This window comes from Gorilla gorilla, chromosome 3, assembly GCF_029281585.2.
Source record: "Gorilla gorilla gorilla isolate KB3781 chromosome 3, NHGRI_mGorGor1-v2.1_pri, whole genome shotgun sequence".
Lineage (NCBI taxonomy): Eukaryota > Metazoa > Chordata > Mammalia > Primates > Hominidae > Gorilla > Gorilla gorilla.
Genome location: NC_073227.2, coordinates 190,595,087 through 190,611,532, shown reverse-complemented (window position 1 = coordinate 190,611,532; position 16,446 = coordinate 190,595,087). Strand labels below are relative to the sequence as shown.

Genomic DNA, 16,446 nt, shown 5'->3' with positions numbered 1-16,446 from the left:
TTATTAACCTCTTTGAGTACCTTGGTTTTGTTACCCACTTCTACTAGAGTATTGTATGTGGACTGGAGACAAATTATATAAAACATTTAATACTATACTTGACAGATAGTAGAAAAACAATAAACACAAGTTATTATTTCTGCTCAAATATTTGGGTATTTAAAATTTCATCAGGAAAGCCACGTGTAGTGGTGCACACCTGTAGTCCCAGCTAATCAGGACGCTGTGGCAGGAGGCTATATCGTTTGAGCCCAGGAGTTCAAGGGAGCCTGGGAAACACAGTGAGATCTCATCTCTATTTAAAAAATAAATAACAAACAAAAAACAACCCCCTCCCACACACACAATTCAGCATGTTGCATTATATTACTCATATGACTAAGTTACAATATCACTTAACCAAAAGACTAACAATATGACAAAGACAGCAAAAAAAAAAAAAAAAACGTCTGGCCGGGCACGGTGGCTCACGCCTGTAATCTCAGAACTTTGGGAGGCTGAGGTGGGTGGATCACGAGGTCAGGAGTTCAAGAGCAGCCTGGCCAATATGGTGAAACCCCATCTCTACTAAAAAAAAATCAGGCGGGCATAGTTGCATACGCCTGTAGTCCCAGCTACTCAGGAAGCTCAGGCAGCAGAATCACTTGAACCCTGGAGATGGAGGTTGCAGTGAGCGGAGGTTGTGCCACTGCACTCCAACCTGGGCGACAGAGCGAGATCCATCTCAAAAAAAAAAAAAGAAAAAAAGTCTTAAAAATTTGGACAATGAGGTCTTCTACAACTGTATATTGAGCAAAAATCCTGTATTTTTAACAGATAACTTAATTCATTACGCCTGGTATGGACACAGAAACAAATTCCTAAAATGCATCATTCATGCATCTCATAGTTCAGGTATTACCAATACTGAAATACCTCCAGCAAGCAGGAAAAATTATCCAATCGATGAACTAAAACTGGCTTGCAACTTTCTTGTAAAAATAACTCTACTAAGAAGATTGTTTTGCCTTATTTTATTTTTTCCAGAGACAGGGAACTTTATAAAGATCAAGCATACCTATGGAATACAAATCCATTATTTCCTAATATGTGTAATCTAAACATAAAGACTTAAATTTACCTGTAGGAAAATTACTTAAAATTATTCATTATTCTTTTTCCAACTGAGTAACAGTGGTTAAAAAGAAAAAAAAAGTATTCATTATTCCTTAAAGAAATATTTTTTCTAGTGAGGAAAGAATAGTCTTTTGAATAAATGATGCTGGGACAACTGGCTATTCACATGCAAAAGAATGAAACTGTACCCCTACCTCACACCATAGATAAAAATTAACTAAAAATGGATCCTAGATCTAAAGAGCTAAAACTATAAAATACAAGAGTAAATTTTTGTGATCTTGAGTTAGGCAGGTTTTTTAGATATGACATCAATGCACAAGGGACAAAAATAAAAAAAATAGATAAACTGAACTACATCAGAATTAAAATAATCTTTCCCATGTAGAGGCCACTGTTATCTAGCTCATGTCTAATAATAACAGTAAGAACAGCTAATTTTAATTAACTTAATGTGTGCCAGACATTGTTCTCAGGACATTACATATATTAGTTCATATAATCCTCACAACAACACAATGTGACAGATATTATTATCTCCATTTTATAAATTTGGAAAACAAGGTGTCAAGAGTTAAACAGGCCCAAGGTCACACTGCTAGCAAGTAGTAGAACAGGGATTCAAACTCTAGCACTTTGATTCTCAAGTCACTAAAATAATTTCATTGTTGGTTTACATGTATACTTTAAGAAACGTGGACAACCTTCTCTCAGAGTAGGTTAAGAACTATTACGTGATGCCTTCTCCCAAACACATATGTTTATGCACTTAGCTTTTGGACAATAAATACAATCTTACCCTTCACCATCACCATCCCTCTTTGCCTTTGTTTGCAGTCCACTTTTTCCCATATTATTTAAAATGCTGCAATAGAAAATTGCAGAAGTGGTGAGCACTGCTTTGCTCCCAGCACTCACATCCTTATGCTTTAGCAGCAGTTTATGATAGTAGTGCATCCCCATTCTTACCCTCAGTTGTTCCCGACATCTTATGCCACAGGGTGTACCTTTACCCCAAGTGCACTTACAAACAGGTTTTCAAACTTTTTCTTAGCTTTTGAAATGTTTTTCAAACACGAAGTGGAGAAGTGTTTCTCACTGACATAGTATATAGATATGTACTTAAATAAAACCAAAGTTTAGTAAACAATGCTTACTCTTACTAGTTGGTATATACTGATATTTTATTTTGTTTTTTTAATCTTTTTTTAATCTTTCCTTTTAAAATACACAATTCAACTGGTTTCATGATCAACATGTTAAAACTTGAAGTTTGACAAACACTGAACTAGAAAAATATAGGCATTAATAAAATTGTCTGCTTTCCCATAAATACAAATATAATTTTACCCACAAGCTTTCCACATATATTTGCTGAACTGAACTTAAAAAAGCAACACAACCTTAATTGCTGCGCCTTAAACTGAGCTTATTAGTAAATATCACAGTGACACTGGCAGGCGCCTAAGCCTTTTCTCAAAGGGGTTTATCCAAATAATAGTTTTACATGAAAAATGATGCATATAGTTATTTAATAAGAGTTACTTATTAGCTCTGTGATCAATCTCCAAAGATGTGAAATGGTGATCCTTGTCATTTAAGTTCATAATGCAGATTACTGTTACATAAGACACACATAAAACTTATGAACCTTTTTAAAAAAATTATGGAAGGAAGAGGCAGAAATCCAAAATACTATGTATTCCTTCACAACCTATTTGCCTCTGTATGTTAAGAGCAGGAAGTCTAGCCCCAGATGGTTTTTTTTTTCTCTCTCTGTGACCCTACTGATAAGAAATGGCCATCCTGGTAAGGGAGGGGAAAGTAAACGTTATAAGTTGATAGTGGAAGTTCCAGAATGTTAGCAGACTCCAAATCAAAGATTAAAAAGGTAATGGCAAGAATAGTGCCTCACATTTAGCAGGTGGTCAATTAAATGTCTACTGGGTAAATAAATAGCAAAAAAGAAGCATATGCTATTAAAATTTGTTCAGCCATTCAGTCATATTTAACTGTCTAAACTGCAAAGACTTGCAAGTTAATGCCAAATCCCAAAGAAGTTTACCGAAGATACACAACCAGGCAGCAGCAATACTAAGCCCATTACTCAATTCACTGTTTTCTTTTCTGTTCTGTTGCCACCTCAAAATAAAAAGCCACATCCTTAGTTAGAGATGATAAGGTGGATATTAAGACATCTGTGTAATTGGAAGCAAGTTCCACATTCAATTATTGTCTGCCTATATGATGAGCTGTACAATACATGAATAAAAAGATTTATAAAATTTGCTAAATTTCATATTTCATAAATTTATAAAATTTGTTAAGAGAAACTAGAGTAAATCCATTTTATGACCTAATTAAAGTTGCAAAGGGCTACAAAGAAACTAGAAATTAAACATATGTTAACTTAAAAACAAGAAACAAAACCTTAAAGTACAATTTAAGCTACCAGTCTCTTCATAAACGCAAAGCAGAAACCTCGATGCTGGGAAAATAGCCAAAATTACAAACTTAATCAATGCGGCAGGAAATCTGTTCACACTTTGAAATCTTGATACAAAGCATTTCTGACAAGCCATGAGATGGCATAAAATTAACCATACTAAAGTGTCAGCTATTTTTAGAAAATCAAGCTAGAGGTAGTAATATGAACGAGATTTTACTGAAGATTTGAAATTCAGATACTGTGGGAAAAGTACATTTAAAAACAGGCTTTGTTTTATACTACTGTTGTAGAAACAAGGAGTTTCTGACACCAAATAAAGAATCTTTAGTTGTTCTTTTAATTTACAGATACTTAGATGGATTAATTTTTAAGAAGAGGTTTAATTTTCTAGTTGGATAAAATATTAGGGCCAATAAAAATATATTAAGTATCTGAATCCTAAAATCATTTTACAAAGAGCCTGCAGAATGTCCCTCTGGCAATAAGAATATCATATAACACCTGGATTTTCAAATAATGTGCAAAAAATGATACTTTTCAGAGGGAAGAAAAAGGAACAAACCTCTATTATAATAGAAACCCAAAAAAGCTTTATTTAGATACACTGCTGAGCTAATGAATGTCAAGAAACAATTTCAGGGAGAAACTTGAAAAAATAAGACCCCAAACTTTTATTTCAATGGCAAAGCTACACTTTTTGTGGTTTAAGCCCATCATTACTCCTCTAGGATCTGCCACTCTTCCAACTTCCACCTTTCTACACTACCCGCTCTACTGACTCACAACAAAACTGCCTTTGTTGTACCAAAACTAATCCAAGAGCAACACACTAGGCATTTCCTCCTGTCATTGCATTTACTCATTTTATTATATCCACCAGGAATGCCCTATTGAGTCCCCTTGTGTATGTGAGAACAGTCTACTTTGATAACACTTGTCAAAAGGAGACTAATCTGTTCTTCCCCCAAAGTCCCAATTTGGGACTTTGGGGGAAGAAAATATTTCTATCATTTCTATCATTCACTAGAAATTTACTGACTTCCACAGGATTTTGTCTGTGTTTAAACTTCTTATGCTTCTACCAGACTTAAAACACAAGTTACCATGAAGATACGTGTAGAGAGAAGCAGTTTAGCCTCATGATTAAAGTATGAGCCAAATATCTGGATGGAATTCTGACTTTTCCTTAAAAATTCCTTACCTCAGTCTTGTCAACTAGAAAATGGGGATTATAACAGTACCTACTTCATAAACTTGTGATGAGGATTTAAATAATTTCATACACATAAAGCACTTAGAACAAGCCAGGCACAGTGGCTCGCACCTGTAATCTCAGCCACTTGGGAGGCCAAGGCAGGAGGGTTGCTTGAGCCCAGGAGTTGGAGACCAGCCTGGACAACATAGTGAGACTCTCCCTAAAAAAAAAAAAATTTTTGTTTTTTAAATTAGCCAGGCAAGGTGTTGCAAGCCTGCAGTCCCAGGTACCAAGGAGGGTGAGACGGAGGATCTAAGCCCAGTAGTTCAAGGCTGCATTTGCTATAATCACTCCACTGCACTCCAGCCTGGGTGAAAGAGTGATACCTCTCTCTTAAGAAAACAACAACAACAACAACAACAACAACAACAAAAAACCACTTAGGACAGTATCCAGCTAACAGGAAATTCTAATAAATATTAACTATTATTAATATTACTATTTTTATAATTCTCCACAGCACCTAGGAATGCCATATGTGTGTGTATATGTATATATATATATACATATACACACACACACATATATATATACACACACACACACATATATATATACACACACACACACACACACATATATGCTCACTCTGAATGAAACAATTAAATATTTAAATAATTGTTAAAGGCCCCTCATGGAGTAAATGGAGGCTCAGGCCCAAAAGATCAAATCCATTATAAAGGGTTGGTAGAAGAAAGAAATTTGACCTCTAAAACTACTTAAACATCTTGAACAAATTAAGAAGAAAAAGTGTAAAACTAACAGTCCAGATAAGCCAAGTCTTTTTTCCTGATAAAAAAGGAAGAGACATTTTGAGAGAGCTTGATTGTTTCTATATAGGAAATCTACCCCTAAAGATGGCTATTTCTGAAATGTCATCTTAATTTCTAATCTATCAATAGTATATCAAACTAATTCTAATTTGAATCTACTTATACTTCCAGACTTGACATTATTTACTTAAATAGGAAGCTTCACCATTTACCATCTCACCTTGAAAAGTAGTATTAAATTCAATTTACTCAACAAAGGTAATCCTTGGCTATAGCACTCAGGGATTTACTAAACAGATCCATGTTTACTTTATTGATATCCTTCACAATTTTATACTTTATCTGCCTCTTCACTATCAGGCTGAAGATCAATTTTAATCATTATAGTTTTGTTCTTCCTCACAGGGAAGCTGATTCAGTTTTTTCGATTTGTTAGCTGCCTGTCTCCATCAATTCCATTGTGTTGACCCATGGCTACAACAGGTCATAAATTATGGACAACAAATAACATCTTACGCATAGACACTAGGATACTACAGTATGTTTGAGGTAATACAGTACAGTCACGCAATCCTAATAACTGACTTATCTCTACTACACATACACAATGTTACCTTCAAATAACAATGACTTATATTAATAGAATAAGTCTCATCAAGGGATAAAGAACCTATTTGAGCTGCCAAGAGTGGGACTGATTTAGATCCTAAGCAAGATTCTTAAAGGATTATTTATGAAAGTATAATAGAAATAAAAAGCTTACGTTTAGGTAATATCAGTAACCATGCCTACTCTCACATAAGTTTTGACTTATTTCTTATTATTTGCATATTTTACACTAAGACAGTCCATAAGTAAGTTCTGTCAAAGACTGTTAAGCTTCACAAAAGGAATTTAAATTTCTGAAGCCCAGGTATTCTGATTTATCATCATTAACAACCAAATGTTGTAACAGCATGAGGAAAATACAGTCTGTCTTGTTTTACAGTTTAATTACTGATTAGCAAATAATGTGACATTTGAACAGTCACTATTCATTCACCTTGCTTCCTGTTTAAAGAACTCCTTACCAGAAAACTGATAATCAGAACATAGGAAATAGAATTTATGATCGTAACATTAAGAAAAAAAATTTAAAAAGCTCTGGGTGGTGTGATTACAAGAAATTATTTTCTTATTTATGCTTTTAGATATTTCTTCCAAATGTTCTAACATATACATATACACATATATCAAAATTTTATTAAGAAGGTAACTCTGTAAGAGAAAGCACAATGTATGTAACATGATCCTTACACAGCTTTTCTCAAAATGTAAAAACCAAGTTTTTACTAACTACAGAATACTACAAGATAAATAATGCTACAACTGTTCAGACCCTAAAATAGTGTGTAGCAGACACAATGCAACCAACAGACATTTGTTGAATACATTATAATATTTAAATTATAGTGGAACTTAATACAAAAAAAAGTGTTATCAGAACACAAAGTATATTTTAAATAAAGCAGGCTAATTATATTAGAAAAACATTATTACTTCCTTATATACTTACAAATAAAAGTTTGGGTTAAATCATAAGGTGAGTTTATAATATCATGCAGTAATTCAAACTAATGTGGCTCAAAAATGAAGTCACATAAGCTAACAGATTTTTCTTGAAGTTCAATTTTTTTCTAGGACAACAAATGTCAACCAGTCTGTTTTTCGAATAAGCAATTTAACAAAAATGAAAAAAAGGGTAGTAATTAACATGCAATTAATTTTAAGGAGACTGAGGAAGTGCCTGCCAAAAGATTTACAGGCATGCTGGGTGCTCTTCTGCTTTTCACAAACCAGTATTATTTTTTCTGACATTTAGTCAAATGTGTTTTATCATATCAAATTTCACAAGATACCTGTGGAAGACAACGTAGTATGTTACTCAGCCAAAATACATATTAAATAAAAAGTATTAATATAGAAATTATTCATCTTTACTGTCATTTTAAAACGTTCTAAAATGTAGGTAGAGCTTTTGCTATAAATTTACTTTGTGGTGTAAAATCTACATGGTAATTGGCAGCAGCTAAAATATAATGGTACATAGGCACCTGATTTCTCTGTGTAAATTAAAGGAAATGTAAGTTTTCTGAAGGAAGAAAAACATTACTTCTTAGATGCCAACCAACACGACTTTAGTTGGCTGTAAAAGCAGATTAATTCATTTTCAGAGTTAGAAAGAAGATTTTCATGCAGAAGATGGAGTCGGAGCCCGACGTGATCTGAAGCAGTACTAATCTGCACAGAGAAAACAATCAGGGATGGCTACACAACCATTCAGAAGGTTGCATTTTCCCCTTACTAACAACCCAGGGCAACTAAACAACGTACTGCAGTATTTAAAGGACAAACGAGAACCAGTTTAAGCTAGAGGACCGCCCAGCCGCATGCAAAACATACCAACAGAGAATTCACAGCAAGGGGATGGTATTACCTCTTTTATGTAATTCCCTCAGGGGAATATTGTCTCCTCCCCCGTCATAAGGCAAATAAGGGTCGGAAGAAGCATCCATGATTAGAATTTTTAAAAAGAAGAAGAAAAAGAAAAAGAAAAGCTTGCTAGCTTAAAAAGAAAGTGACATTTCTTCCATCCCTGCTGCAGCAAGCAAGGGAGATGCCATATTTGATGAGGTTGTAGTTCGACTCGCTGAAGCAACTGGGTTCTTCCACAGTGGATGATGTCATCAAAGGGAAATTATTGCAGCCTGGTTGCTAGTGGCTACAATCTAGCAAGGCTTAGAGGCGGCACAGCCTTCTTAATCAGGTCCTGCTACGTATGACGATGACTAAGCTCCAAGTATAACACACAAAACTGGTTTGAGAATTTTAAAACACTCACAATACAGCTTCGGTAGCATCAGTGGTAACTACAGTAAAACAATAGAAACATTATTTCTTTTGGTTTTAAGATAAATATAAAGGGGAAAAAGTAATACAGAGATGTAAAAAGGAAATGTTGAATGCAGACAATGCCCTTTTTCATTTCTAATGTAGAAAAATGAGAGCAGCACTCTAGTAAGTTTGTGTGGTTTTACGAGAGAATGTACTAGTTTTATACAGTAATGTCATGTGAGTCATAGCCATAAAAAAACTACAATATGCCAAAGGCTTCTCAAGAAACTTGGTTCTAAGTCTATTAAAAATAAAAAAAAATACTCTATAATACAGCAGCCTTTCACTGAGGATTTAAAAACCGAATAACTGAAGAGTTGAATAGTGTTTTATCCCACTCACCAATCTCCTCCAGCAGCTTCTTGTTTCCTTTCTTGAAGGAACTAGCTAGTAAGACATTGTAGCTTTTGAGGAGAAAGAAAACTATCAACGTACTAAGAAACTTTACTATTGTGTGTGCCTAAACTACGCAAAAAAGAGGTTTACTAAGCAGAGGACTTTCCTATCTCTACTAGCTTCCTATTTTATCTCATAAGGGTTTTTTTTTGTGTTTTTAAAATAACTTTTAGCAAAAATGTGTCTCAAAGTGAGGTACTCAACTTTTCTAGAAATTGTTATAAAATTCAGAAATTGTCTCTTTAATGGAAATTTTTATGAAGTTCAGAAATAAAGCAACTTTCTTGTTTAAAACTGTCATTAAAAAAAACAAAAACTGCACAATGCTTATTGAAGATCAGAGTTCAATATTTTATAGCTACCTCTGAGAGGATTCCTCTAGACTGGGAGATTCTCCTCCTGAAATGCCTGTTACAGTGTCACTAAACAACAACAACAACAAAAGGTGTTGTTCATTAGAAGCAATTCCACAGAACTCAAGGGTTCTGTAAAATTTGTTTTCCTCAAGTATTGAATGAGACAATCTCTAAGGTCCACTCGAACTGAAAGTGTTTACATGAAAATTGGAGGTGAGAGAAAGAAAGAGAAAACTCAGAGGGCAGTAAAGAGAAGAGAGAAATTCTCTTCAATTTGTGGAGTACTAAATTTTACTTATTTGGGGTCTTTTTAAAAAACTGTATAGGTTAAATCAAGTTTTTTATATTTTAAATCTCAGATAAACAGAGCTTCTTATAAAATCTCACCTGGAATTTGGGAGACAGGGTTCCAGGAAAGGAATATAGAGTAGAATTACTGCCACAGGAATATTCTATCTTACCCTGATTCTAGCTATTAAAATTTTTGATAGGATAGTAGGTGATTTTTTTTCTTTATTTTCTGTATTTTTCAAATATTCTTGGCAATTTTTTCTCCTATGCTCCTTCCTGCACACTGAGCCAATAGTTTTTTTAAACAAGGAAAGCTTTGACAAAGGCTAACTGTACTAAATTAGCTCAATGTAAATTTGGGAGTTTGTGGTTCTTTTATATGTTTTACCACCATATAATTTTTCTAAATATATAATTGTATGGCATTTATAAAGGATTTTGTTTTTATACCATTCATGTTCTTATATGTCTTTACATAAAAAATGAAAATCTATCCACAAGTTTTCCCGGTATTTGTAGGCACTCTCTTAACTTGTTTTTCCTGATCTACAACTTGATCATAAAGAATGAAAATGACAGTCAGCACTCACTAACGGGGGAAATCCTCCCAGTAAAATAAATATTGACAATGCTTCATATTGTAAAAGTTTTGTAGCCATATTTGAATCATTTTTAAAGATAAACAATTGTGTGTATATATAATATATATCTATATAATTATATTTGTATAGAATTAAGTTTAGAATAAAACACATCAAGCCCTTAGCAATTGTTATCACTGAGAGATAAGGTAGAGAGGTTGAGGAATACATTCAGTGTTTATAAAATTCCACACTGTTTAAACAAATATATTACTTTTGTAATAATAAACCTAAAAATCTTTAAAACTTCAGAAGTAAACACATCTCTTGTGATTATGGGGTCCACAGCTGCCACTTTCTTAAAGTAAAAGAATCAGTACACAGGTTAAGTCCAATCACAATTTAGAAAAGCACAAGGTAGACTGGAAGGTGTGGAAAAGAGGACTTTGACACATAAGAGGACTTTGACAGAGACTTTTTATTACCATATTAACAAACTGAATTACAGTCAGGGTGGAGCCCAGATAGAGAGAGAGCAGAAGACAAATTCAAGAATTCCTAGGCATAGCTCTGGAAAAATGCTCAGGATGGAATTCTAAAGAACCAAAATCACAAGTAGCACACATGAAGCCATCAAAATTCAAAAGAAGAAGTTATTTTTACTTTCGAACGCACCCTCGATTGTAATCTCAACTTCATGTGGAAATCTGGATAAATCACAACCTCTCTGGGATGTCTCTGTATCTACAAACCAGGAAGGCAGAATAGATGACAATAATATTTTAAGAGTTCTACCTTTAAGCCCCTTGTAACAGTAATGATCTGAGAAATCTACAATATTAGAAGTACTTAAATTTTAAAACAATAAAAATAAATTTTAAACAATTTTTTTGCCTTTAAATCTACCAACTTATAGAAAATACAGGAGCAGAGAAACATGTTAAATGATAGCTCAAAAATGTAATCAGGAAAAAACCAAACTAGGAAACAAATGACCGTTTTCTTCAACAAATACAATTTAGTAAGGAAAAAGGGAGAGAGGGAAACCTACAGAATTTTTTTAAAAGATTTAAAAGATACAACAATACAATTTTTTAAGAAACAATTGGGGAAATGGGAAACACAAGATATTTGATTTTAAGGAATTATTCATATTTTAAAATAATGACCTTTAAAAGAATCTTAATCTTTTAGAAATACACAATATACATGTATATCTACCTACCTATATAAATGACACAATGTTTCACATTACAACATAATTGAGGGAGTAGAAATGAAACAACATTGGCTATGAATTGATAATTATTTAAAGTAAGTGACCAGGATGAAAAGGTACACAATATTCTTCTCCATATGTTTCCATGTTTTAAAATTTCTTCCATAATGAAAAGATTTTTTATTTGTATTTATTATTTTAGAGACAGGGTCTCACTCCAACGTCCAGGCTGGAGTACAGTGGCATGATCATAGCTCACTGAAGCTTCGACCTCCTAGCTCAAGCGATCCTCTCACCTCAGCCTCCCCAATAGCAGGGAATACACACGTGTGTGCCACCATGCCTGGCTAATTTTTTAATTTATTTTTTTGTAGAGACAGGTCTTACAACGTTGTCCAGGCCCACCCAACACTGTCCACTGCACCAAGCCAAAAAGATTTTTAAAAGAATGCTTATAAATAAAATCACTTACATGAGATAAACATTAATAAAAAATTACAACCTTTACCCCTCTAATTAATAGAAGCAGGTTAAAAACTGTAGTTTACAATCCATCAGTATGGTTGTAATATGGTTTGGATCTGTATCCTCACCCAAATCTCATGTTGCATTGTAATCCCCAATGTTGGAGGCGGGGCCTGGAGGGAGGTGACTGGATCATGGTGTGGAGCCTACATGAAAGGTTTAGCACCATCCACTTGGTGCTATCTCATTACAGAGTACTCATGAGATCTGGTTCTTTAAAAGTGTGTAGCACCTCCCTCACTGCCCTCCTTGCTCTTGCCCTGGCCATGTAAGACATGCTAGCTTCTCCTTCATCTTCCGCCATGAATGTAAGTTTCCTGAGGCCTCCCCAGGAGACGCTATGCTTTGCGTACAGCGTGCAGAACTGTGAGCCAATTACATCTCTTTTCTTTATAAATTACCCAGTCTCACGTATTTCTTTATAGCATCATGAGAAGGGACTAATACAGGCTGCTTTAAGTTTACATTTGGACACACTATATGGCACTAAACCTTAACTTGAATTGTCAGTCATTCTCCGAATCAAAATGCATCAGAGAAAAAAAAAAAGATACAGCAAAGCTTTTCTGGGGGATAATCAATAAACTACACAATTAGTTGTAAAGTTATTGAAGCCCTAAAGAAAGAAAAGGTGGAAATTCTTAAAACTGACAAGCCAGAAAATAAATGGAAAAAACAAAATGGTTTTATAATATTCATACCTCATAAACATAAGAAGTTTTAGTTTCCAATATAGCTATCCAGTTACCCAAATAACATATCACAGGAATAAAAATACGAAGAGTTTGCTTTCACAGACATCACACAATTGGCCCAGGCATGGCGGCTCATGCCTATAATCCCCGCACTCTGGAGGCTGAGGCAGGAGGATCACTTGAAGCCAGGAGTTCAAGACCAGACTGGGTAACATAGGGAGATTCCGAGATTCCCGTCTCTACAAAAAATTTTTAAAAATTAGCTGGACATAGTGGCACATGCCTGCGGTCCTAGCTACGCAGGAGGCTGAAGTAGGAGGATCACTTGGGCCCTGGAGGTCAAGGCTGCAATGAGTCATGATTGCACTACTGCACTTTGGCCTGGGCAATAGAGCAAGACCCCATCTTAGAAACAAAAACAAAAAACATCACACGATGATCAATTTTTCAAAATCAGAACCAAAACCGGCAAACCTGTTTTAATGCCTAAACAATTCCTTTTGAAGGAATTTCTCAAATATTCAGGCATGAACATAAGCTAATATAAAGACTAAGCAAAAAAAGATTTTAAGAGTTCTAAATTTTAGAAATATTTAAATCCAAATATGCCACGATTTACGTTAAGTGGAACCAAACTAAATGCTCCAATTAGAAAATAAATGCTACCTAATTGGATTTGAAAGTTCAACTATACAGTTCAAGAGTTTCAACAAAACAAACAGATGCAGAAAGACTGAAAGTAAAGAGGATAAAAACAGTATAGTATGCAAACTCTAATCCAAAGAATATTGGGAGTTATATTAATAGCAAAGTAGATTGTAAGATAAAAAACTATAATTAGAAATAGAGTTATTTAAAAAATAAAAGTGGTTCAATTCACCAGGAAGATATAACCTAATAACATAAGATCAAAGTATATAAAGCAAAAATTGACAGAATGACAAGAAGCAGTAGATAAATGTGCAAATACAGTGAAAATTTTTTACATACTTAATAGAAACAAACAAGGAGAATAATCAGTAAAGAAACAGAGTATTTTAATAGATTAACAAACTTTACCTAATGGACATGGAGAGAACACCATAACCAAAAACTTCACATTATGTACTCTTATAGCATACATGGAACATTTACAAAAGTTGACTTTCTTTCTGGGCCACAATGCAAGTTGCAAAAAATTTCAACACACTGTAATTACATAATGCATATTCCCGGACCGCAATGCAATAATGTTATAAATAATTAAAAACAGCCAGAAATTCCTCATGTGTTGGAAATTATAAACTGAACTTCTAAATAACCTATAGCCCAAAGTAGACTCATTATAAATGTTAAAAATGATTTTTAAATAGTGATAATAAAAAAGGCATATGGCATAGAAATAAAACAGTATCTGAAAAAAAAATTTATAGCTTTAAATGCACTTAAAGGAAAAGGCAGCTTAACTGAGGAGCTAACCATCCAGTTCAAGAAATTAGAAAAAAACTCATCAAAATAAACTCAAAGAAAAGTAGAAGGAAATAAGATCAGAAATTAATGAAACAGAAAAGAAATACATAATAGAAAAGAACAAAAAAGGCAAATCAATTCATTGGAAAAACTAACTATTGATAAATGTACAGTGACACAGATTAAGATGGGGGAGGGCAAGGGGAGAGAAAGGAGAACAAGAGAGAGGAAGAAGGGAAAGGAGGAGGGAAGGAGAGGAGGGAATAGGAGAAAGGAAAGGAGACAGAGAAGAAGAATTGGGAAAAAGAGAAGAAAAAGACACATAAACATTATCAGGATGAAAAATCAATAGTACAAAATGGGGAGTCTAGAAATAGGCCCTCCTATATATAATGAGCCCTTCATATATATATCAGAGGTGGCACTGTACAAGAGTGGGTAAAAAATTGTTTTCTAGTAATTGATGTTGGGACAACTGGCTATCTGATATGGTTTGGTTGTTTTGTCCCCTCCAAATCTCATGTTGAAATGCGATTTCCAATGTTAGAAGTGGGCTTAGTGGGTGTTTGTTTCATGGAGGTGGACCCTTCATGAATGGCTTGGTGCCCTCACCGTGGTAATGAGTGAGTTCTTGCTCTGTTAGTTCACAACAAAGCTGGTTGTTTAAAGGAGCCCGGCATCTCTCTCATGCTGCCTCTCTCACCATGTGACACGCCTGCTTCCACTTCAGCTTCTATCATGACTGGAAGCTTCCTGAGGCCCTCACCAGAAGCAAATGCCGGCACTATGCTTCCTATACAGCCTGCACGACCTCTTTTCTTTCCTTTTTTTTTTTTTTTTTTTTCGAAACGGAGTCTCACTCTGTCACCCAGCCTGGAATGCGGTGGCATGATCTAGGCTCACTGCAACCTCCACCCTCCGGGTTCAAGTGATTCTCCTGCCTCAGCCTCCTGAGTAGGTGGGATTACAGGCGCCCACCACCACGCCTGACTAATTTTTTGTATTTTTAGTAGAGAGGGTTTTATCATATTAGCCAGGCTGGTTTCAAATTCTTGACCTCAGGTGATCCACCCACATGGGCCTCCCAAAGTGCAGGGATTACAGGCTTGAGCCACCGCACCCGGCCAACCTCTTTTCTTTATAAATTGTCTGGCCTCAAGTATTCCTTTACAGCAATGCAAAACAGACTAACACACTATCTATATGAGAAAAAAATGAATACACTCTTAACACATACACACACACACACACATATACAAATCAGATGACTACACAACTAAATGTGAACAGCAAAGCTCTTACAAAATAATATAGAAAAATGTCTTCATAACATCAGGGTAGGGATGTTTTTTAAAATTAAGACACAAAAAGCCTTGGCCATAAAGCAAAAGATTAACACATAGGACCACATTACAACTAAGAATATTTGTTCATAATTTGTCCATTAGAAGAGTGAAATGCACTCCATAGAAGATAGCTATAACACATTTACCCAACAAAAAGTTTGTGTCTAGAAAATAAAGAACTTCTACAAATCTGTAAGATAGACACTCCAATAGAAAAATGAGTAAATGACCCAAACTGGTACTCTGAAAAGGATTTCCAAATAGACATGAAAAGATGCTACATCTCTTTGACTACAAAGAAAATGCAAATTAAAACCACAATCAAAATCCATACATAGCACACTGACAAAATTAAAAGTGTGACAATATCAAGTGGTTAGTGAACGTGAAGCAATGGAAGCTCTCATACATTCTTGGTCTGAATGTATACTGAAACACTACTGTGGAAAACATGACCTATGACCCAACAAGTTCACATCCAGGACAAATAAAATTTGTGCACCTAAGGACCTAAGTACCACACAAGTACATGCATAATATTCAAAGTAGCATTGTTAGTAACCACCAAAACCTGTTAGGAGCTTCAAGATCCATCAAAAGTAAAATGAACAGGTAAACTGTAGTAAATTCATTTTTAAAAAAATGATATATAATAATTTAGAGCAACCACACAGCTACTACCTGCAACAACATGCCTGATTCTTGAAAGCCACATTGTGTGAAACCAAGAAACAAAGGCATATACACTATATGATTCCATTTACTTAACTTTCAAAAACAGGCAATGCTAAATTATATACTTCTTTTTTCAACACACCATTTCTGGCTTGAATGAATTATATTCTTAAGGATGGATACCTAGATGAGCAAACCACAAAGTAAAGCAAGAAAGTGATTAGACAAAGAGAAAATAGTATTTACCTTCAGAGGGAAAGGAAGGGTTGTGATTAGGAACGTACGCAGGAGGCTTCTGGAATACGGTTATGCTTTATTTTCTTAACCTGAGTGGGCTACAAAGATGCTTGCTTTGTAATAACTAATTAAACTACACAATTACGTTT

General features: G+C 34.6%; 1 protein-coding gene across 6 annotated transcripts in view; it reads right to left on the bottom strand.

The window, feature by feature from the left end:
- The window catches only part of CLCN3 (chloride voltage-gated channel 3), a 102,776-nt gene that overhangs the window by 54,682 nt on the left and 31,648 nt on the right, over positions 1–16,446 (bottom strand). Inside the window, exon 1 of one of the 6 annotated variants that reach the window (XM_004040610.5) lies at positions 8,070–8,657. The exons of 4 other annotated variants lie outside the window; for them this stretch is intronic. In XM_004040610.5, coding sequence (XP_004040658.4) covers positions 8,070–8,148 — 79 coding nt within the window. In that variant the 5' untranslated portion in view covers positions 8,149–8,657. Of the gene's footprint in view, positions 1–8,069; positions 8,658–16,446 lie in introns of those variants that run through there. One more of the 6 variants, XM_019025472.4, reaches the window with a different exon arrangement.